General features: G+C 42.9%; 1 protein-coding gene across 1 annotated transcript in view; it reads left to right on the forward strand.

The window, feature by feature from the left end:
- The window catches only part of LOC138740948 (NACHT, LRR and PYD domains-containing protein 3-like), a 76,290-nt gene that overhangs the window by 24,302 nt on the left and 27,250 nt on the right, over positions 1-24,738 (forward strand). The window contains exons 5-8 of the mRNA XM_069894314.1: positions 1,286-1,441; positions 4,206-4,403; positions 7,203-7,355; positions 10,079-10,231. Coding sequence (XP_069750415.1) covers positions 1,286-1,441; positions 4,206-4,403; positions 7,203-7,355; positions 10,079-10,231 — 660 coding nt within the window. The remainder of the gene's footprint in view (positions 1-1,285; positions 1,442-4,205; positions 4,404-7,202; positions 7,356-10,078; positions 10,232-24,738) is intronic.

Here is a 24,738-nt window from a genome sequence, read left to right on the forward strand (position 1 = left end):
ATTATCTTCCCTTCCCCTTGTGTATATATATTTTTTCCCTACTGATATCCTACTCATGGGTTTTTCAACTTTGGATAATGCAACTGTCTCCTAGACTTGCTTTTGGGTCTATACTCTGTGAACCTAATTCTTTGATACACATCACATGTTACCTTCTCCATGTTAAATCTCAAGTTGACCAAACATATTTTGATCAATGACCCCCAATGTTGACCTTTTATAACCTCTGGTGTATTGCAGAGATCCCATCCAGTACCCCTGACCAACTTACCTTTTCATCAACAAGCTGCTCTAAAATCGATTAGTGGGATTTGTATAAATTCTCTCTCAAGCTCTAGTTATAACTTGGATTTACCAGTATTATTGCACGCTGATAACACTCATGATAAATGATAGATTTTACATTCTTATATCCACATTTGATCTATTATTTAGAGGCTAGCTATAAATTCCAAAAGTGTCTTTTTATTTTTGACATATCTTGTCAACCCATAATAATTCTGCACAAGGTAATAAGGCGATAACTCAATTTGTAAAGTAAACTCTGTCCCCTTTCATAGCCAGTTAACTATTCAATATAAATATTTCCTTAGAAATTCGTCCCACATTTACTCCACCATTTAGGCACGAGTGGGTGATGCCCGCAACCTCATGCGTGCCAATCTAGTGCTCTACAAGTATGTCATCTAGTTTATTTCTATTTCTGCATGCACATAAATGCAAACATTTGACTGTGTCCCTGTTGCAAATTTATGCAAGTTGTCTATCCTTCCACACAGTCTCCCTACCAACTGTCCCCACGTGGGCGGCTAACGACTCTTCATTTACTTATTCAGATTAGTACCCAACCTCTTCGAGGTTAGTGTAAAAAAGTCTTCTCAAACAAATGTATTAGCATCCCTCCTTGACAACATATTAATTCCGGTTCAGGTGCACATCGTACAGGCTACCATGTGGCGAAAAAGGTTTCACTGAAACAGTAACCTGAAATCATGCATCCTGCACAACATCCTCATCCATAGGTTTGTTTGCGTTTTTTTTTCTTTTCTGGATCGTGGCAACGGGCTCGATCCAGTGATTAGCACCTTGGATGCCATGTGTTTCAGCCACATTCATTACACAGCAAACCTAGGTTGCCCGGATTGTCTCCCACCTTTCCAACTGCCGATGGCAATGATAAATAGGTAGAAAATAACAGAATTGGATTTTATGACTCGCGCCTTTATTATGACAGTTTCTCGTCGAGATAATTTGTTAAAACCTTTTTTGTATCTATCACTATTAGAAGGGGTCGCCGAGCAGGAATGGCTTCGGACAATCATGTACGTTATTGCCGTCGGAGTTGACTACCAGCTCGGAATATATGCTGTAATTTCCGTGATCTGCATATTGATAAATTGGAAGCGACGAAACCAAGAATATCATCTCACAACATCTGAAGGTTTGTTGCACAATCTTCAGGGAAGCTAACGGAAGAGGTCATATAATTAGATCTACCATGGTTCACAGCATATTGACTGCCATATACTTGCCTATCCACTCATCCTTTTCAATGCTAGGTTTCCTTTATGCAATATGCTTTCCCACTCAGTGAGTGTCCTCAACAAACTTAGATCCGCTGCACAGTGTCCCGTCTTCCAGATCGTCAATGTACATTGTGAAAGTTTCAACCCATGTTCTAAACTCTGCAGCACCTCGCTTACCATCAATTGCCAAAGAGAAAATTGTTTCCTTTACCCCAACTCGGTGTTTTCGATTGGCTAATCAATGCTCTAATCATGCTAATACATGAACCTCAAATCTATGTCTCCTCATCTTATTTTTACATATTTGACCCTTCACCGCATCAAACCCAATTTGGGAATTCAATACGATAATATCCACCTACCCCAGTCTATCTGCCGCGCTCGTTATGTCATCAAAGAAATCCTTGGACCAGATATGAATCAACCGATAAAAGAAAAGATGCTATAGCCTAGCCCCTTCACTCAGTCCTGGCGCACCTCGGGAATAATCTGTGCCACGCCAGAACGTTGTTTTGACTTTAGCTCGGCTTTTAATATAATCATTCCCCAGAGACACGTGCAGAAGATTACCTCGCTGAATTAAAATTTACTCTCTCTAAATTGGTTCTGGATTCCCTAACAGCGACAACGCCGTCTGTCTGGTTCAGTAGCAGCGCAATGCTGAGCGCTGCCGCACATTATGTCTGTTTGCTCAGCCGCTCCTGTTCATATTAATTATTCATCGTCGGTCAAATACCAACAATGTCTTGATGTTTGCAGGCGATACCTCAGTAATTGTACCCATCGCCAACATAAGAGCATAAGAAAAAAAGATGACGCATCTGTTTCCAGACCATAAAGCGTCCTGCGCCATTTCAAATTATCATAGCTGATTAGATGATGGTCCCACATCCATCTACCTGCATTATCACCATATATCTTAAATCCTTTCTTAATACATATATATTCTAACATTGTATGAAATATTTTCTGAGGTTTCTGCCACTTTTCAATGGGCAGCAAATTCCATATTTCAGGCTTCCGTAACAAATTCATACACATGTCCTTCTTCTATATTAGCTACGCTTTACATAATTTTATATGTTTCTTTCTGATCTCCTGGTGTCCATTTTCAGTCAGTTCATTTCCAGACAACTCAATCTCTCCTCACAATCTTACCCCCATCTCTCTTATCAATCATGTGTACTTGATTAACACCGGCTCCAGCTGTAACAACTTTCTGCAGGTGCAGATAACAAGAATTACACAGGAAGAATGTATGTTTCATTTTGCATAGCTTCTTAAAATGCACTGTTGCTGACAACCACATCATTTGCCACAGTGGGACAGAGAGATAACAATGATCTTGCTTGCAGTCACGTTTATTAAATTCATTGATAACTGTTGAGTTTATCCAGGGATGTGTTTTAGTTTTACTTTGAAGGCATGGTTAGAAAAGCGGTTAGTGCAACGCCATTACAGCGCTAGTAACTTGAATTCGAATTCCGTGCTGTCTGTAAATAGTTTGTAAATTAACCCTGTGTGTCGGAGGGATTTACCCTTGAGTTCCGGTTTCCTTCGATCATTCAATAGTACGGTGGGGTGGGGGGGGGGGGGGGCTGTTCGACAATTGTAATCTGGTGTTCTTCCCGATAGAAAGGAATACAATGTATGACAGAGAAGCAGATATAAAACGACACAGAAAATAGACCTTCAAATCTTTCCCGGACACACTTTAGGAGTGGTGTCGCATCAAATCTCCTCGCATTTCAATCACAGAAAACAAGTATTAAAATCTGAACAGTGTTTATTGAATTAAATTGTGTGTACGTTTTCCAGTTCGATCATAAAACTTGTTAATGATTAATGAGCCACAAACCCAGAAAATGGTATAAAATTTATTTTGTGATATTATGTTTGTAACGTGACGGGAAGTGTACGAACATTCAATCTTCCTTACTTCAAATCGTCCTACTGACGTTTTGAGAGTCGTGTGGAAAGTTGGACACGAATAGTTCAGTGGCGTCAGGGCGTGGAGGTGGAGCGTGTGGGAAATTATAGTTGGGATCTTGGGATTTGTTTCATTTTTGGGGATAACGGGGGTTGAGACACAAGGCAATTTATATTTCTTCAGCCACATCCATCGCTATTAACAAAACAGTTACTCCTCCCCCTACTTGCAGATGTGACCTCCCTTTCTTATTACTTCCAGAATTTAGGACCAAGGCCGTTCCGACACAGTCACCCTACCAACTGTCTCCATGTGGGCGGAAATCGCCTATTCCTGAATAATCCACACCCTCATCGAGGTTAGGTTAAAATCGGCCTCTCAACCAAATGCATTAGCATCCCTGCATTCCAAGGTATTAGTTCAGGTTCAGATGTACCCTATGCAGATTACCTTGTCCCACCAAAATGTTTCACTGATTCAGTAACCTGAAACTGTGCACCCTGCACAACGTTCTCATCCATAGCTTTGTTTACGTTTTCTGTCTCTTCTGGTTGTCGCATCGGGTTCGATCCAGTGATTACCACCTTGGAGGTCCTTCAGCCACATGCCTAACTCCACAAACCTAGTTTGCAGAGTTTCTACCCCACTTGCTAACAATATATAGTGAGACAATAACAAAATTGTACATTATAATAATTTCTTGTCGAGATAATTTGTTAAAATATTTTTGTATCCTTCACTATTGGCAGGTGTCGCTTGGAAGTGCTGGTTTCAGTCAATTGTTTTTCTGATTGCCGTCTTTGCTGACTTTCAGCTCAGAATACCTGCTATAATTTCTGTGACACGCATACTTATAAGTTTGAAGCGACTTAAGCAAGAATACCACCAGCCAGATTCTGAAGGTTCGTGGAACAATCTTCAGCGAACCAAGCGAATGTTGTCAGAAAGTAAGATTCAAAATGGTTCGCAGCTTATTGACTGCCAGATATTTGCCTATCCACTGAATCTATGCATATCTTTCTTCACACACCAGGTATCCTTTCCGCATTGTCCTTTTCCATTTAATTGCGCCTCATGAGCAAACGTAGGAATGCTGCGCAGTGTCCCGTCTTCCAGATCGTCATTCTACATTGCCAACACTTGCAGTCCAAGTTCCGACCCCTGCGGCACCTCGCTTACATTCGATTGCCAAACAGAAAAGGAAGTTACCCTTACTCCAACTCTGTGTTTTACTTGGATAATCAATCAACTATCATGTTATTACATCAATCCCAAATCTATTTTTCCTGATCTTATTTTTACATATTTGATCTTGTTCCATTTGGGAATTCAAGTTGATCATCTTTAGCTAGCCCTCTCTATCCACCGCTTTCGTTATGTCACCAAATAAATCCTTGCACAACACATCAATTCGCCGATAGAAGAAACGATGCTTTAGACTTATCCTTTCACTCAGTCCTGGCGAACCTCGCGAACGATCTCCGGCATGGCAGAACTTTCGCCTGGCGTTTAATACTTTCATTATCCAGAGACAGGTGAAAAACTCTTTCCTCGCTGGCACTAAACGTTCCTCTCTATTAATTGATTCTGAACTTCCTAACAAAATCACTGCACTGGGTCCAATTCAGCAGCAGCTCAACGCTGAGCACCGGCTTACCCTAGCGCTGTGTGCCCAGCCTGCTCCTGCTCACAGTACTTACTCACGAATGCATCGCCAGTCAAGTGCCAATAGTGTCTTGAAGTTTACAAATAATACCTTAGTGGTTGTCCTCATCATCAACAAACGAGCATAAGAAAAAAAAGGAGGGTCTTCTCTCCAAAGCATCAAGCCTGCGGCACACACAAAATAATCATGGCTGATCACATGATGGGCCCACATCCACCTAACGTTTCCCCATATCTCTTAAATCCCCTATTAATAAAAAATAGCATTGTCTTAAATTATATTTTCTAAGGTTGCCGCCACTCCTTCAATGGGCAGGAAATTCCATTTATTAATTTCGCCGTGGAAGAACTAGTTCCTTATCTCTGTCATAAATCTACTGGCTGATTCTTCGGGCTATGTTCCCTAGTCCTGGCTTCCACTACAAACTAAAACAACTCACTTACTTCTATATTATCCACAAAGTTCATAATCTTATATGTTTCTCTCTGATCCCCGTGTATTAGTGTAAATTCAAATCAGTACATTCCAAGACGAATCAAAATCTCGTCACTATCTTACACGCTAATCCCTCTAATCGACCTGATGAACTTGCTCCACACCGGCTCCAGCAGTCATATTTTTCCTGAAGGAGCGAGAACACAACTGCACAACTCTTGAGTGACAGAAATTTCATCGGGAGACTGTATGTTTCATTTTGCATATGTTCTTAAGATGCACTGTCGCTGAGCACCACCTCGGTTGCCAGAGTGGAACAGAGAGAACGGGATTATCTCGTGATTAACGATGATTAGCCTCATGGATAACTGGTGACTTTCTCGAGCATTGTGGGTTTTTTTTTACCTTAGAGTAACGGTTAGAATAGCGGTTAGTGCAACATTATTACAGCATCAGCAACTCGAGTTCGAACTCCGTGCTGTCTGTACAGAGTATGTAAATTATCCCACTGTGTAAATTGGATTAACCCGTGAGTTCTGGTTTCCTCTCATCATTCAAAAATACGGGAGGGGTGCGTGGGGGGGGGGGGGCTGTTCGACAATTGGATGTAATCTGGTGTTCTTCCCGACAGAAAGTAACACAATATACGACAGAGAAGCAGAGGTAAAACGACACAGAAAGTAGGCCTTCATATATATTCAGGACACACTTTAGAAATGCTGCCTCATGTTATCTCCTCGCAATTCGATAACACAAAGGGGAGGATTCAAATTGAGTGTATTTAATTAAATTATGTGTAGCAATCTCCTGTTCGATCCGAAAACTATTTGAAAATATACATTACCCACAAACCGAGAAATTGGTAGAAAATGTATTTATATATATCTACAACGTGACTGGAATAGTGATAACATTCATTCTTCCTTAGATCAAATGCACCTTATTGAAGTGTCGCGAATCGTGCAGAAATTTCGATACGAATTGTGTGGTAGAGTTTTATGTTTTAGTCTTTTTTAGAAACGTTAGAGCGGGGAGGTGCTGTGTGGCGGAAGTCATAGAAGGGAGTTGCGGATTTATTTTAACATTTTGGGGGATATGGGGGTTGTGCCAGATGACAATTTATAGGCCTTCAGCCACCTTCCTCTCTATTGAGCAAACAATTACTCCATCCACTACTTGCTGTTGCGACCTCCCTATCGTATTAATTTATGAGCATGACCTTTCCCACGCAGTCACCCTACCAATTATCCCCACGTGGGCAGCAAACGCCTCTTCCTTTAACTCTTCAGATTAGTCCGCCCTCTCAACCAAATGTATTAGTATCCCTCCTTGTGGAGATAGTGGCTCTGTTGCAGGTGTACCCAGTACAGGGTTTCACGTCGCACTAAAATGTTTCACTGATCCAGGAACTTGAACCCCTGCAACTTGCACAATGATCTCATCCATAGGTTTGTTTGCGTTTTCTTTCTTTTCTTGTTCGTGGCACCAGGTTCGATCCAGTTCTTACCATCTTGCAGCGCCTGAGCTTCAGCCACATTCCTAAATCCCCAAAGCTGTTTTGCACTGTTCATACCCCACTTCTGACAACGTGGATGATAATATATGGAGAGACAATAACAAAATTTGACTTTATGACTATTGGCAGGTGTCGCCGTGAAGGACTGGCTTCAGTCAATTATTTTCCTGATTGCCGTCGTTGGTGATTTTCTGTTCGGAATACAAGCAGTAATTTCTGTGACCTGCATATTGATAAATTGGAAGCAACGTAAACACGGATATCACCTCGATAATTGTGAAGGTTCGTGGCATAATCCTCAGGCAAGCTAGCGAACGATGTCAGGAAGTTAGGTTCATAATGTTTCGCAGCTTCTCAACAGACAGCTGTTTGCCAAACCACTGAAACTTATCCCTCTTCAGACACTCCGTATATTTTGCACAATGTGCTTTTTTAATCAAGTTAGTGTCATTAGCAAACTTTGATACGCTACAGTGTCCAGCTTCAAAATCGTCAATATTCATCGTACACCTTTGTGGGCTATGTTCCGACCCCTGCAGCACCTTCCTTTACACCCATTGCCAAACAGAAAATGTTACATTTACTCAAATACTGTGTTTTCTATTGGCTTATTAATCCTCTAATCATGCTAATACATCAAGCCAAAAATCCATACCATCTAAACCTGCACCACAGCAAAGGCCTTTTGAGAATTCAAGTTAATAATCTCCACCTACCTCTCTATTTACCGCGCTCGTTATATACTCAAAAGAAAACCTTGGACCTCATTTTAATTGGCTATAGCCTTGTCCCTTCAGTCTGTCCTGGCACACCTCAAGAATGATCTCTCCAGCACCAGAACGCTGTTAGCTCGGCGTTTAATGCAATCATTCCCCAGCAGCAGGTGGAGAAGCTTTCCTCGCTGGCACAAAACTATCCTCTCTCTTAAATTTATATCTAGATCCTGTCCCGTTCATTAGCAGTGCGACGCTGTGCGCCTGCACTCCTTATGGCTATGTGCTGAGCCCGCTGCTGTTCACAATACTTACTCACAAATGAATCGCTGGTCTTGTACCAACAGTGTCTTGAAATTTGCAGATGAAACCACAGTAGTTGTCCTCTTCACCTACAACAAATATAAGGAAAAGGTGGAGGAGTCTGCTTTCCAGACCATCAAGCTGCTCCGCCATTGAATAATATCCTTGCTTATTTGACGATGGGACCTTGTCCACTTGCCTGCCTTTTACCCATATCCTTAAATCCCTTATTAGTACAAATATATTCTAACTTTGAAATATATTTTCAGAGGTTTCCGCCACTGCTTCAATGATCAGCAAATTCCTTTCATTATTTTCGCTCTGGAAAAAAAAAGAACAGCTGCTCATTTTAATCAACTGGCTGATTCTTCGGGCTCTGTCCCCGAGTTCTGGATTCCCCTACGAATTCATACAACTCGCCTACTTCAATATTATATTTGCCTATCATAATTTTATATGTTTCTCTATGATCCCCGATTATTCGTGTAAATTCCATTGAGTACATTCCCAGACAACTCAATCTCTCCTCATAATCTTACCCCCATCCCTCAAATCAACCCGGTCAACACAACTGCACGATTCTTCAAGACACGAATTACAATGGGAGACTGAACCTTTCATTTTGCATAGGTTATTAAGATGCACTGTCGCTGAGCACCACGGCTGTCTAGACTGTTGGACAGAAAGATGACAATTATCTGGTGCGCAGGCACATTTATTAAACTTATAGAAAACTTTTGAGTTTATCTAGCATTGTGTTTATTTTTCTATAAAGAAACGGTTAGAATAACGGTTAGTGCAACGCTATTACACAACAGCAATTCGCGTTCGAATTCCGTGCTCTCTGTAAGGAGTTCGTAAATTATCCACTGTGTGCGCGACTTTACCCATGAGTTTTTGTTTCCGCCTGTAATTCGAATATACAGGGGGCAATTGAATATTTGGCTGTAATCCGGTGTTCTTCCCGAGGGAAATGAACACAATGTATGACATAAAAGTAGAGATAGAACACACAGAAGATAGACCCTCAAATCTTTACTGGACACACATTAGAAGTGGTGTATTATATACTCACTTCACAGTTCGAACAAACACAAAAAAATGTATTCAAACCTCGACAACTTGTGTGTTGAATTAAATTCTGTGTAGCAGTCTCCAGTTCTATCATAAAACTCTTTGTGCGAACATTCAACCTTAGGTAATTCAAATCAACCCTTTTAGTGTGTCAAGAGTCGTGTGGAAAGTTCGAAATCAATAGTGTAGTGGAGCTGGATCTTTTCGACTTTTTTTTTAGAAACGTCAGAGCAAGAAGCTGGAGCGTTGTGGAAGTCATAGAAGGGAGGTGGGGATATTGTAATCACTTTTGTGGATATCGGGGGCTGTGACAGAAGACATTTATGTGCTTTCAGCCATCTCCACCTCTATTGAGAAAACAATTAGTCCCCTCACTACTTGCTGGTGCGACCTCCCTCTCTTATTACTACATGAATTTCGGACCATGGCCCCTTCCACACATTCTCCCTACTAAATGTCACCACGTGCGCGGAAAATGTCTCTTCCTTTACCTCTTCAGATTTAACCCCTCCCTCTTCGAGGTTGGTTAAAATCACCCTCTCAACCAACTTGCCAAGATATTAGTTCCCGTTCAGCTGTACCCCGTACAATTTCTCATGTCCTAATAATATATTGCACTTATCCAGTAACCTGAAACCATGCAACATGCACAGGGTTATCATCCATAGGTTTGTTTGGCTTCACTTTCCATTTTAGTTTGTGGCACCGAGTTCCAACCTGTGACTACAACCTTTGAGTTCCCGTGCCTAACTCCCCAAATCTAGTTTGCACGGATTCTACCCCCCTCCTCCACTTTGGATGGTAACAATATATGGAGAGGCAATAGAAAATGGACATTATGACACGCACCCTTGTTATAATAGTTATTGTTCGAGATAATTTGTTAAAAAGTTTTGTATCCTTCACTATTGGCAGGTGTCGCCGTGAACGACTGGTTTCAGTCAATTCTTTTCCTGATTGCCGTCGTCGTTGATTTTCTGCTGGGAATATATGCTATAATTCATGTGACCTGCATTTTGATAAACTGGAAGCGACGTAACCAAGGATACCACCTCGCAACTTCTGCAGGTTCGTGGCACTATGTTCAGGGAACCTAGCTAACTATGTCAGGAAGTTAGATTCCTAATTGTTCACAATTTATTGAATGCCAGATAGTTGCCTATCCACTTAACCTATGCAGATATCTCTTCAGATGCTATGTATCCTTTGCGAAATATGCTTTTGCACTCATTTGAGTGTCATCAGCAAAATCTGATACACGGCACAGTATCCCGTTTCCAGATCGTCAATCTATATCGTGTTCAGTTGCCAGCCAAGTTCTGACCTTGTGGCACCTCGTTTACCAAACACAGAAAAGTTGTCATTACACAAGCTATGTATTTTGTATTGGCTAATCAATCCACGAATTATGTTAATACATCAACCCCAACGCTTTGTTTTCTGATCTTATTTTTTTATATTTTTGATCCTACACCATCTCAAATGCCTTTGCGTAATTCATATTGATAATGTTCGCCGACCACATTGATGCTCATGTAGATAGGTTGGTTGAAAAGATTTCTGGGATGCTGTCGTTCATAAATCACAGCATAAAATATAGGGGAAGGGAGGTGATGTTAAGAGTGTACAAGGCATTGGTAAGGGCAAATTTGGAAGACTGTGTTCAGTTCTTGTCTCTAAATTATAGGAAGGATATCAATAACGTAGAACGGGTGCAGAGATAATTTATGAAAATGTTGCCAGGATTGCTGTATCCAGAATACAAAAAAGATTGACTAGACGGGATATTTATTTATTGAAGGGTAGAAGGTTTTAGGGGAAATTTAATAGACGTATTGAAATTATCAGGGGGATTGATAAAGTAGATGGGGTAAGCCCTTATCCTTGAGGGTAAGTGAGATTGGAATGAGGGGTCATATGTTAAGTGTTACGGGACAAAACTTTAGAAGCAACTTAACAGCAAGCTTCTTAACTCAGAGAGTGGTTGCGGAGTGGAATGAAATTTGGAAGAGGTGGTTGCAGCAGGGTCACTTTTGTCATTTAAGAGAAGGTTGGATGAGTGGTGGATGTGAAGGAAAAGGACGGTTATGGACAGTTAGCAAGTAGGTGGAACTATTGGAGTTCACTTAAATTGATAAAGACTAGAGGGGTCGAAATGGGCTGTCTCTTTACGGTAATTGTTATATAATTATATACCCCTCTCTGCCTACCACGCTCAAAATGTCATCAAAGAGAACCTTGGACCAATTTTCAATTCGCCAATGGAAGAAAAGTTGCTATAGCCACACCCCTTCACTCAGCCCTGGCGCACCTCGAGAACGATAGTTGCCACACCAGAACGCTGTATTTGACTGTAGCTCGGTGTTTAACTCAATAATTCCCCAGACGGGGTGGAGAAGCTTTCCTCGCTGGCAATAAACGTTCCTCTCTCTTGATTCTGGATTTCCTAACGGAGACACAGCATTCTGTCAGGTTTAGTAGCAGTGTAATGACGAGCGCCGTCGCACCTTAGAGCTCTGTGCTCTATGTTCTGTGCTCAGCCCACTCCAGCTCCAACTACATACTCACGAATGCATCGGCAGTCAAGTACCAATAGTGTCTTGAGGTTTGCAGGCGATGCTGCAGTATTTGTCCCAATCACGATCTTGAACTTAAGAAAATGAAGGAGGAGAATGCTTTCCAGATAATCAAGCCTGTTGCGCCATTGAATAATATCATGGCTGACATGATGATGGGCCCACACCCACCTCCCTGCCATTTCCCAATATCTTTTAAATCCCTTATGAATACAAATATATTCTGACGTTGTCTTAAATATATTTTGTGAAGTTGCCGCCAGTGCTTCAATGGGCAGCAAATTCCATTAATTAATTGCTCTGTGGAAAAACAAGTTGCTCGCCTCTGTTGGCTGATCCTTCGTGTTATATTCCTAGTATTGTCTTCAGCTAAAAAGCCATACATCTCACCTATTTGTATGTTATCTACACCTTTCATAATTCTATGATTTTCTGGATTCCCTCCTTTTAGTGTAATTTGCAGTGAGTACATACACAGACGACTCAATCTATCCTCGCAATCTTACCCCTCATCTTTCTAATGTACCCAGTGAACTTGGTATACACCTGTTCCAGCTGTAACATCTTTCCTCAAGTAGGGAGAACACAATTGCACGACTCTGCATGTCAGGAATTGTATCGACAGGCTGAATGTTTCATTTTGCATAGGTTCCTTAGATAAATTGTCAGTGAGCACCACCTCTGTTGCCAGAGGGACAGAGAGATAAGAATTAACTGGTGCACAGGTGTGTAGAAAGTATCAAAGTGTATGACAGAGAAGCAGAGGTAAAACGACACTTAAAATGGATCGTCAAACATTTCTGGACCCACTTTAGAAATGGTGTTTCATCTCCTCTCCCCTTTACTGATCAATATAACAAGAAAAACCTATTGAGGTGTCGAGAGTCATGTGGAAAGTTCGATATGAATAGTTGAGTGGACATGCATGTTTTATGAATGTTTGTTAGAACCGCAGAATGGGGATGTGGAGGGTGGGGGAGCATAGGACGGAGCTGTAGATTTTTTTTTCATTTTTATGGATATCGGGGGTTGTGGCATAGGACAATTTTGATGCATTCAGCCACTTTCCTTTCTATTGACCAAACAATTACTCCATCCCTACTTGCTTTTATGTCCTAACTTTCTTATTATCCCTGACTTTATGACTGTGGACCTTTCCAAACCATCACGTTTATCTGTTTGGCCACCTGCTAACATTTTCTCTATCATTTGAGTAAGTACTCCAGCCTTATTGTTTTATTTGCTGAGGGTATCCTGCTTTTTTTAATTTCTTTTTCATCATGGTAAACATAGTGGTTAGCACAAAGCTATTACAGTGCTAGCGACTCGAGTTCAAATACTGTGTAGTCTGTCAGGAATTTGTCCATGATTCCTCTGTCTACGTTGGATTTACCTGTGATTTCCAGTTTCTTCCACCATTCGCAACGTACCTGGGGTTGAAGGCCAATTGCCTGCAGTTCCTGTTGCTGTCTACAAGTCTTTTAAATGTTCCCCATTTTTAACTTCCACACTTCCAACGACGAGCCTTCCATACGCCCACAATCATCTCTGAGAAAAAAGCAAGTGAACCCTCATATCTCCCTCAAATGTGCTCACTACATTTTACATATGTCCGATGGTTGCCCTGGTAAAAGGAGGATGGCTTTCAACTTTACATATGCCAATCAGAATCATCTGGTCCTATATTAATTAATCTTCCACCTTTATACTCTCGAAAGACAGACGTCTCAGTTCTGCTAACCATATGACATATTTTACAATCCATCCAACATTCTGGTCAATCTCCTCTGAACACTCTCAAAACCTTCCGGATCCTTCATGTAATGAAGTGACTACAACTGGGCACAACTGACCTCCATCTCAGCAGAGATTTTGGAGTAAAAATCTGGTCTCTTAACTCTTTAACTCAACTCACCCCTCTCCCAGTAATAAATAGATATTCGTAATTATCATATCAAACTGTGTGGACACCTTGCGACCCCTTGGTCACAGGCTGTCAGACACGAGACTATACAAGCATTTGAATACAAAAAAGCGTAAAAGAGAAATCAAAACTACAATAATCACAAAAACAAGCAATAAAGCGAGCAACCAACGGAGAATTTTGTGGCCCAATCCCCCAAATGTACCAGCTAACCATGAAAAAGAATTCCAACAAAGGCTCACATTATCCTTGTTGGCCACAATACCCAGACGCTGGAGCTCACGAACAGACTTCGAGACATGCTGAATAATAACAGAAATATTAGTGGTTACATCAGGAACATACGAGCAACATTCAGAACCAACAACGGCACACGTGCCACCCTGTTTTGCCAACAGAAAATCCAAGGCCATATGATTCTGTAAAGCCACTGTCCTAACGGAAGAGAGTTCATCATTAAGGTCTCTAAGGCCCTGATTTACAGACAAAAGAGCAAAGGATGTCTCATTGGCAATAGAGTTCATCAGATCATATAATTTGTGAATCTCTAGGGAAATGCGAATATCGCCATAACCTGGCATCAAGGCGCCAAGGACAATCTCGGCACCTGAAAGGTGACATCTATGCCGAAGGACAGTGGACCTATGCATAAGCGAGGGATGGTCCTGCAAACGGGAATTATGGTGCAGGTAGGGGACGGCATATGCTAAATAGCAGCAACCACCCCAGGTAAGGGGCAGCCAGACATAGGCGTGAGACCCACAAATCCAATAAGTCCCGTTCACAGGGTGCTTGGAAATGAAAAGGGAATATGTCAGACAATCAGTGATCTCAGTGAATCGGCAGGTTTGGCAGGGAATTTACAAAAACAGACAGAGCCCTTCACATATTGGGAAACAATAAAATAGGGGGGTGTGATATTATGAGAGGAGGTAGAAATATGCCATCCACGGAAGGTACCCAAAATGTCACTCAGATTGAAGAAACGAGCCTCCTCAGGCACAGGCTGATCAACATCAATGTAAACTCTGCCTTTGGAGGGGTCAAAATATTTCCAGGCAGCAACTTCCTTTCGGGTGAAAGGGATGGGGATCATGGGAATGCCTGTACCAGCATGCAAAGGGCCTATGGTACAAACTGAACAATCAGAAACATTTAATCGGTGAGCGTATGCATAGGAAACATGGAGAAAGGAATTGTCAGACAAATCTGAAGGAATGTTTGATGGCGAGGTAGGCCACCAATTCTCCACAGATCTGGAATCCTTCCGCCACTTAGCAACAGGTGGAGCAGAGTTATTACAAGATACAAAGCGAGTACAAAAACGACCATCACAGAAGTAGGGGGCAACCTCTTCAGTTGGTCCATCTACAAACAAAATATAAGAACCGACATTGGCAATAACATATCTATATAAGCTGCACTTGAGGCGGGTGACCGAGGACTTCCTTGATGTAATGCACCAGACCGTGTCTCCCACGGACAACTCCCTCGGAATGTTATTACAAATCCAATTGTTGGCACCAAAGCAGCTGTTAAGCCAGATCACGAGGAGCGTAAAACGGAGAACCTGGAACAAAGAAGCCTGACACATGTCACTCACAATACCGTAAGCGTTCAGTGTTTAAACAGACTAAATCATCCTGTCCCTCAATAGCTACCCATCGAGTGTTACCCTGGGCAGGTGTAACTATTTCCCCTTTTACAGGAGGGCCACTACCTGGTGGTGCCACCCATACCTTTTTTCCGGCATTCTCTAGTTCAGGAGTGGGGAGCAATGACTGTTTTTCCTCTGGAATAGGCTGTAGTTCAAAGGCATGAAGAAGTCGGTGGAAAGGTGTACCTCCTTTTAAAGGCTGATGATTTAAATTGTCGACTGCCTGCTGCAGCACATGACACCACCCCATCAGGGTTCCCAGTGGTGTTAACAAACGAATTTGTTCCTTCAGTAAGCCATTCATTCGTTCAACTAACCCAGCAACCTGTGGGTAATAAGGAATATGGTGAACCCACAAGATACCGTTTTAATTTGCCCAATCACAGATTGCTTTCCAGGAGAAGTGCGAGCCATTATCAGACTGAATCTCCTCTGGAACATCATAACGAGAAATTAAATTATTTAGTCCTTTGATAGTACTAGCTTGGTGTCAACCATTACTAGGACGTAACGTTTACCCATACAGTCTGGCATGGGGCCTATGCAATCAATTTGCCAAACCGCAGCTGGGAGAGCACCCCGTTTTATTCGGCCATGAGGACCAGGAGGAACAACACGGGACTTCACAAGTTGACATTCTGGGCATATACGCACGACCATGCGGACATCATCCTGATGGACGGGTAAAGCATGTGTTCGGGCCCACATAGCTGATCCCTTCTCCCCAAAATGACCACTCTGTTCATGTGCCCATCGAGCCAGGGGGACGGTATCAGCACGGCTGATGGTGGCAAGCTGATCTGCTACTGCATTATGTTGTACCATGTTAGTCGCCACATTAGTATGGGCATCAACATGATACACAGTTATCTCACGGTGGTGGGAAGAATCCCACAACAGCAGCCACAGCTCTTTGCCCCACACTGGGTGGTCATGTATCATCCAGTCATTCTTTTGCCAATCAGGCATCCATACCACAAGTCCATTAGTAACAGGAATTAGTAAACAGGCGAAGAGGGTGATCATGGGGATCTAGAGGTAAAGTGACTGCCTTCAACTCAGCATACTCACTGGAGCCACCATCCCCCTCCTCTTATAGGTGAGTTCCTGACTTGGGATGGTAAGCCACTGCCTTCCACTTTTGCTTTCCTTGCACCCACCGGCTGCTACCATCAGTAAACCAGGCATCCTCTTGTTCTGCTGGAGTGAGCAAATCATATGGTTTACCCCACTGAACTGGTGAAGGGGGTAAAGCAGGGGGAAAGGCAGGTTCAACATCCTCATGACGAGACGGAAGATCAGCCACCTGTTTGTGTATGCGGCCCACCCCTTCAGGCCCTCTGGTTGCACCACTCTGAATATACCACTTCCATTTAACAATAGAAGACTGCTGCACCCGCCCGATCTTTAGATTAGCATCATTAGCCAGAACTCAATTCATTATTGGAAGTGCAGGTCTCAATTGAACATCTGCATCACCTGTCATTCTTTCAGTCTGCAGCAGGGCCCAGTAACTGTTGTTCAAAAGCAGAATAACGAGTGGCAGCCTCAGGCATGGTACGTGACCAGAATCCCAGTGGGACTCGGCGACCCTCTTGTTTCTGCCAGACGCTCCAGCAGGCCACATCATCAGTAACGGAGTCCTGTAGTTCGTAGGGGGTATCAGGGATGCAGGGAGCAATGGGCAGGGCCTGAAGAGTAGTCTGCTTTGCGGACTGGAAAGCCGTTTCCTGATTGTCACCTCATACAAAGTCTGTTTTCTTTCGGGTAACCTTATACAGACGACGTAAAAGCAATGCCAATTGTGGAATATGGCGTCGCCAATATCCTAATAACCCCAGGAAACGCTGGGTCTCTTGTTTGTTAGTAGGAGTGGCCAAGTCTGCGATTTTATTGCGAACTTTATCGGGAACCACTTGTTCTCCAGCATGCCACTGAATTCCAAGGAAAATAACTGTCTGGGACGGGCCCTGTACCTTGGCGGGGTTAATGGCCCACCCTCTTTGCATCAGGGTATCTTGGACACTCTCCAAACCTCCCTGTATCATCTCTTCTGTGGCCCCTTGGATCATCACATCACCAATACAATGGTGAATTGAGAGGGAAGGCGATATTGGCACTGTCTCCATGTCATGGGCAATTAGGCTGTGACAGATGGTGGGAGAGTGTACATAGCATTGAGGGAGGCGAGTGAAGGTATACTGCTGCCCCTTCCAGGTAAAGGCGAACTGATCCTGTGAGTCCTCAGCTATAAGAATACTGAAGAAGGCGTTAGCGAGATAATGACAGCATACCATGTTCCTGAGTTCACAGAAGCAATGTTTTCAATAAGGGTAACAATGTCCGGAACTGCCGAAGCAAGTGCTGGGGCATGTTTGTTCAAAATGCGATAATCAACTGTCATTCTCCAGGAGCTGTCCGGCTTCTGGACCGGCCAAGCAGGGCTATTAAAGGGCGACGTTGCGTACCTCACTACCCCTTCTTGCAAAGCATTAATGGTGGCACTAATCTCTTCTTGCCCTCCAGGCAGGCGATATTGTGGAATGCACACTGGTTTCATGGGGGGGGGGGTGTGGCACCATCACAGGATCCCACTTAACCTGACCCACTACTAGTTTTTTTGTAATACTCCGAATTCCAAATGCAAATCCCCCTTGGCTAGTATTAAGGGCCGTACCGGCCAACATATTAATACCCAGGATACACTCGTCAGTAGCAGCCACCAGAGCATGTAACCAGATAGGGGAAGGGCTATCACCCACCGTGGCACGGACTTTTATTTCCTTTGCCAGGGTGACCGCCCTTCCCAACCCCTCTATTCGAAAGGTCGCTCCAGTCAAGATGTCAGGGTTACCCGGAATCACCGAGTGCTCCGCACAGGTAACTGGAGCAGGAGAAGCCTGCTTGATAGAAGCAGCAGGGAGAGCAGAGGACACAGCTGGGCCAGGAGGACTCAGCAGCTGCGGGATGATGTTCCCCTGCTTTTATCTTATAAGGGGAATAAAGGACTGCAGTAGGTTTCCCATCAATATCACTTTTAGGTACGCCTAACTTTAACAAGGTTAGAATAAGGTCCTTTCTTGTCGGTCTGTTATTAGTAGTAGGCCCTCTCTTTTCATCCTGCTTGTCTGATTTAACCTGGGCTGTACGTGAGTGGATTTTACCTCCCAACTCTAATTCTTGAAGCTCAGATAAGGCGTGCACCGCCTCAGACACAGGGTGCCCAATTAGTGGACTAGTTATGGACAGAACCAACCCCCGTGTGGTGGGTTGGGTGGAATGAACCAATCTGGTATACATTCCGGCCGTGAATATCTCTTCATCTGGGCTCCCCCCATGTACCCATAGCGTCAAACACCCTGAATACAAGGCAGAGGCTAGGGCCTGTTGATGAATTGCTGCTATACCCTCCTCTGGGGTTCTCCAATTGTTCTGCAAATGTAAATCCCAATCTACTGGTGATGGGTACACTCGTAGCAGGGCATCCCCTAGTGTAGTAAGTAAGTAATCCACCTCTCTCCCTCTACCCCGCAGCTCAGCAGTGACCCTGATATCAGTAGACAATGTTCCTAATCCCAACAATTCCTCAGGCGTTAAAAATACATTACCCCCTCCTTGTTCCCAAACACGCAGGAGCCAGGCCGCCAGAGTTTCTCCTGCCTTTTGCCTAAATCGATCTCCAATGGCAGCCAGCTCCTTTATTGAGAAGTCACGGATCATTGACTGTTTCTGAACCCTATTCCCACTTTGGCCCACAGGGTCCTCCACCCAGTCTAGGGGAGGAGGTCGAGGCCATCCTGTAGAGGGAGTAGGCCATAGAGCATAAGCAGGGGTTTGGGTATTTTCCCCTGGGTCCACTTGGGAGACTGGGGTATCTATTCCTTCCATCTCTACCCTTATATCATCCCCCCTTCTGTCTGTTTAGGAAGTCTGCTGCCTTATGGGGTGGGCGTGAACAGCAGGTGGAGAGGGTGTTGCCACATGTTGGGGAGTATCTGCATCATTACCATTATCATTCCAGATATTCCCATCCCTATCCTCAATTACATCAGGATTATCACCATTCCTTATCATGGCATGAATACGATATGGATCGGGTACTACTCCTTGCCTTTCCTTATTTGCACAGAGCTGCTGCCGGAGTTTAATATTACGGCAGATCGTTTGGACATGCTTATCTTCCAATTCTTTGGCTCTGTTCTGACTGGTGTGAACAATTTCGCTCATCATGGAACAGCGTTGTCGCATGGCTTCTAGCTCCTCCTCTAATTGCTTTCTCTTGCGCTGAGATTCTACTTCTCTTTGAACTGATTCTGCTTCACGCTGAACGGAGTTGCGTAAGGCTGTGGCCAGCAACCAAAAACCATCCGTCAATGTCCCCTTTTTATCAGGAAATTTTCTTTCTCGAAGGAGAGAGGCAACCCGCTCTCCCAGAGGTGCACATGATGAATCTAACTTCTCATCCCAACAAATGGGTAGTCCCAACAAAGATAGGGTATTGGCTAACATGTCAAACCCATCGTCTTTGGAAGTCCATCCAGGAATCAACAACTGCTCAGGGCTCACCTCTTTCTTTCAGCGAAACATCTTGAGACCAACCCTGCTCGCTGCGCCAATTGTCTTGGGTAAACTTATACCTCTCATTTTTTTAATTTTAGATTGGTCACAGTGTTTGAGCTACCGAAAGAAAATAGACACACACACCGAGAGCAGTTCAGATTATACAAATGTTTATTACAAATTCAAAAGCTGATTTCACACTACAATATGCAAGCCTTTCCCAACTATATTTATCAACGCTTGGACTGGTCCCAACTGCCGAAGCGAGGCAACGACTGCACACTTGTAGTAGGTTGTCAGGGCGCTGGTAGCAGCTTCTCCACCTCCCGTTACCGGGACGTTAGCTGGACTCCAGAAGGTATTCTTCTTGCTGAGAGATGTTGCCACCTCTCGGAGATTCTCAAACTTCAGCAGCGGGACCATGGCTTATATTACCCAAAAACTGCTTATCCAAGCACCTATTCCCAGCACAGCAAGAAAGATAAGCAAGCAAGCTAGCATGCTAGGTTAATTAACGAATAACATAATTTTCAGCTATCATTTTGAATACAATGGTTTATTCTACATCAAGGTTAGGCCTCTGTCAGTCTGTGACCAAAACAAGCAGGAAGATTAAATGTTCTTGGTACACAGATGTCCTTTCTTCAGATAACAGCATCTCTGGCCCCTCGGTGGAATTTTGCTTATGTCTGCTGATTCTAAAAACAATTCGGTTCTCAGCCTTGCAGAACCCAAAGCTGCAAGTTTTAAAAAAAGTTTCTCAGCTCTGCAGAACCAAGAGCTGGAAATTAAGAAAAAAACAGGTTAAAAAATAGGTTAGAATCTTCCATTACAATGTATTTTGAACTAATGTCTCTTTACTTCTCCTCACTGAAAACTAAATATCATTATCCCTATATTCAGTTTTCAGGTTTGACCTTCCATCCCGCATCAACTGACACTTGTCTGGATTGAAATCCATCTTTTACTTTATCACCTAATAATCATGTTGTCATTGTCCTTTCTGATGCTCTAACATCCAGAGTGGATGAATGAGCATGCTCTAAAACATATATCTTAAGCAAATCTATAGGGATTAATAATTATCCTCCAATAATTTGGCATGGTTGTAGAAGGGTGTAAAAATTTTTAAAAACTTCTACCGTGTTTTGAAAAAAGCTAGGTAAGTATCAGGATGGATATAGGAGATTTGATCATAATATCTGATGTTCGAATGTTGTTGGCGTCGATTAGCAACGCGATTTTATGGTGGACCTGAAGATGAATGTCAGTATTGGTCAAAGTCAGCATGATTTCCTCACTTTTATGGCTTGTACACTGTGCCACTCTAAGACAACTATTTAAATATGTCTACATCGGATGCTTTAAAGGGCGCGACGAAACCCGACCACTGGACGCAGCAACAGAAACATCGAATATAGAGTATGAGTTAATGCATAGTTAAGTTGAAGATGCAGACAGTAATGTGGAAAGGTAGAGGCTGCAGTGAGCCACATATAGATCAGAAGAATGGGCAAATAAGAGACAAATCAAAAGCAAATTTGGAAAGTGCAATCTCATGCAAGTTATTGGAAGGAATTCAAAGATGAAATATTATTTTGATGGGTAAAATAATTAATCTTCGGAGGTTCAAAAGGACTTTCTGGTCCTCAGGCAGGATAGCCCCCAGATTTAAACCATGCTGATTCGGTAATGATGAAGGAGACGATAAAGTTTTAAACTAATTTCGAGCATCTTACAGCGGTATCAGGGGTACTGGAATCCATCAAGGCTAACTAACTACTTCTTGGTAATGACACAATTTGACAAATGCAATATGGTAGCATAATTATGTGATTAAACATGATAATATAAGTAAAGGTTATTTCATGTTTATCCAACGTCCTACATGATAAAACATATCTAAAATTATATTGTGTTCATATAACTATAGAATCTTCCTCACTAACCTTCCACACGGAATCTTATCGAAGGCCTAACTGAAGTCCATATGGACAACATCCACTGCTCTACCATCATCAACATTCCGAGTCACCTCTTCAAAAACTTCAATAAGATTGGCCAAACATACTCGTCCACGCACATATCCGTGTTCAGTGATCAGACCCAGTCTCTCCAGATACTTAAATATAGTATTTCTAAGAAAGCTTTCCATGAATTTACCCATTAGAGGTCTAAAACCTACTGGCTGATAATTTCTAGGCTTAAGTCTTTGAACCATATTTAAACAAGTGAACCACATGTGCAATATGCCAATCCTCTGGCACAATATAAATATCTAATGACATTTGAAAAATCCCTGTCAGATCTCTGCTACTTCATCAATAACTTCTCTCAATGTTCTGGACATAAATCAGCCGGGACCTGGAGACTTATCCATATTTATAGGCTTCAAATGCTCCAGTACTTCCTCTTTGATAATCATTATAGTCTCTATAATTACCTCGTTTGACTCTTTTACCCCGCACAATTCAAAATCCTTCTCCTTAGTGAATACCGAAGAAAATAAATTGTTCAACATCTTCCCCATTTCTTTTTGCTCTACTGTCAGTTGTCCGCTCTGATTATCAAAGGGACAATTTATTCCCCATTCTCCTTTTTTTATTAAACATTTTTGTTGAAATTCATTGGAATTATTTTCATCCTGCTTGCCACCTCGTACCTTTTTTTCTAATTTGTTTCTTAAGGTTCTTTATTAATAAAATGTATTCAACGAACATCACCTTTACTCCTTGTGTCAATTATTTATTTTTGGTCTTCATCATTTTCTAAGCACTTTTCAAATATCCATTGAAAACAATGGCTCTCTAATATTTTTTTACCCTACCTTTTACCCTAATAGATTTTGTACCCTCAAAATATTACTTTAAAAGAACTCCATTCTCTACTACATCCTTCCAATAAAGCAAATTTCCAAATCAACTCCTTGAAAATCCTTACACATATCCTCAAATCTAACATTTCCCAATTGGAATCTTCAAACTTATGTCCGGACCTAACACTTTGCATAATTACTTTGAATCATCACCTTTGTTGACCTCACCAAAGCCTTTGACACCGTGAGCAGGAAAGGGCTTTGGCAAATACTAGAGCGCATCGGATGTCCCCCAAAGTTCCTCAACATGATTATCCAACTGCACGAAAACCAACAAGGTAGGATCAGATACAGCAATGAGCTCTCTGAACCCTTCTCCATTAACAATGGCGTGAAGCAAGGATGTGTTCTCGCACCAACCCTCTTTTCAATCTTCTTCAGCATGATGCTGAACCAAGCCATGAAAGACCCCAACAATGAAGACGCTGTTTACATCCGGTACCGCACGGATGGCAGTCTCTTCAATCTGAGGCGCCTGCAAGCTCACACCAAGACACAAGAGAAACTTGTCCGTGAACTACTCTTTGCAGACGATGCCGCTTTAGTTGCCCATTCAGAGCCTCCTCTTCAGCGCTTGACATCCTGCTTTGCAGAAACTGCCAAAATGTTTGGCCTGGAAGTCAGCCTGAAGAAAACTGATGTCCTCCATCAGCCAGCTCCCCGCCATGACTACCAGCCCCCCCACATCTCCATCGGGCACACAAAACTCAAAACGGTCAACCAGTTTACCTATCTCGGCTGCACCATTTCATCAGATGCAAGGATCGACAATGAGATAGACAACAGACTCGCCAAGGCAAATAGTGCCTTTGGAAGACTACACAAAAGAGTCTGGAAAAACAACCAACTGAAAAACCTCACAAAGATAAGCGTATACAGAGCCGTTGTCATACCCACACTCCTGTTCAGCTCCGAATCATGGGTCCTCTACCGGCATCACCTACGGCTCCTAGAACGCTTCCACCAGCGTTGTCTCTGCTCCATCCTCAACATCCATTGGAGCGCTTTCATCCCTAACGTCGAAGTACTCGAGATGGCAGAGGTCGACAGCATCGAGTCCACGCTGCTGAAGATCCAGCTGCGCTGGATGGGTCACGTCTCCAGAATGGAGGACCATCGCCTTCCCAAGATCGTGTTATATGGCGAGCTCTCCACTGGCCACCGTGACAGAGGTGCACCAAAGAAAAGGTACAAGGACTGCCTAAAGAAATCTCTTGGTGCCTGCCACATTGACCACCGCCAGTGGGCTGATATCGCCTCAAACCGTGCATCTTGGCGCCTCACAGTTTGGCGGGCAGCAACCTCCTTTGAAGAAGACCGCAGAGCCCACCTCACTGACAAAAGGCAAAGGAGGAAAAACCCAACACCCAACCCCAACCAACCAATTTTCCCCTGCAGCCGCTGCAACCGTGCCTGCCTGTCCCGCATCAGACTTGTCAGCCACAAACGAGCCTGCAGCTGATGTGGACTTTTACCCCCTCCATAAATCCTCGTCCGCGAAGCCAAGCCAAAGAATGGCACTATGATCATTGGACCTGAAGTTCTTTCAACATATTCCTCCGTCGCCTACCTATTTCATTCCACAAAAGTAGATCCAACACTGCCACTTATCAATTTGGTATCTCTACATTTTGCTGTAAATAAAACACTATCCTGCACACATTTTACAATCGACAATTCATCATTCCTTTCAGAGAATGGAGTTTCCAATCTATATTTGGAATATAATGGTATATAATACACCACTATATGTATAACTACCCCTTTCTCATTGTTCAATTTCACCAAAGTATCCTCCCTGCATGAGCCCAATAATAAATCCTCCCTACCACCACAGCGTTATTTCCGCTGACACTATCCCCCTTTCCCCCACCCCGATTCTTAAAGTTGTCCATCGTACTTGTCATTTCAATCTGTAAGCAAACCTTTCGAGAAAAAAACTACCTTGTGATAGAGAACCACAAATGCAGCATTGCACCCAAT

Source organism: Narcine bancroftii, chromosome 8 (assembly GCF_036971445.1).
Source record: "Narcine bancroftii isolate sNarBan1 chromosome 8, sNarBan1.hap1, whole genome shotgun sequence".
Classification (NCBI taxonomy): Eukaryota; Metazoa; Chordata; class Chondrichthyes; order Torpediniformes; family Narcinidae; genus Narcine; species Narcine bancroftii.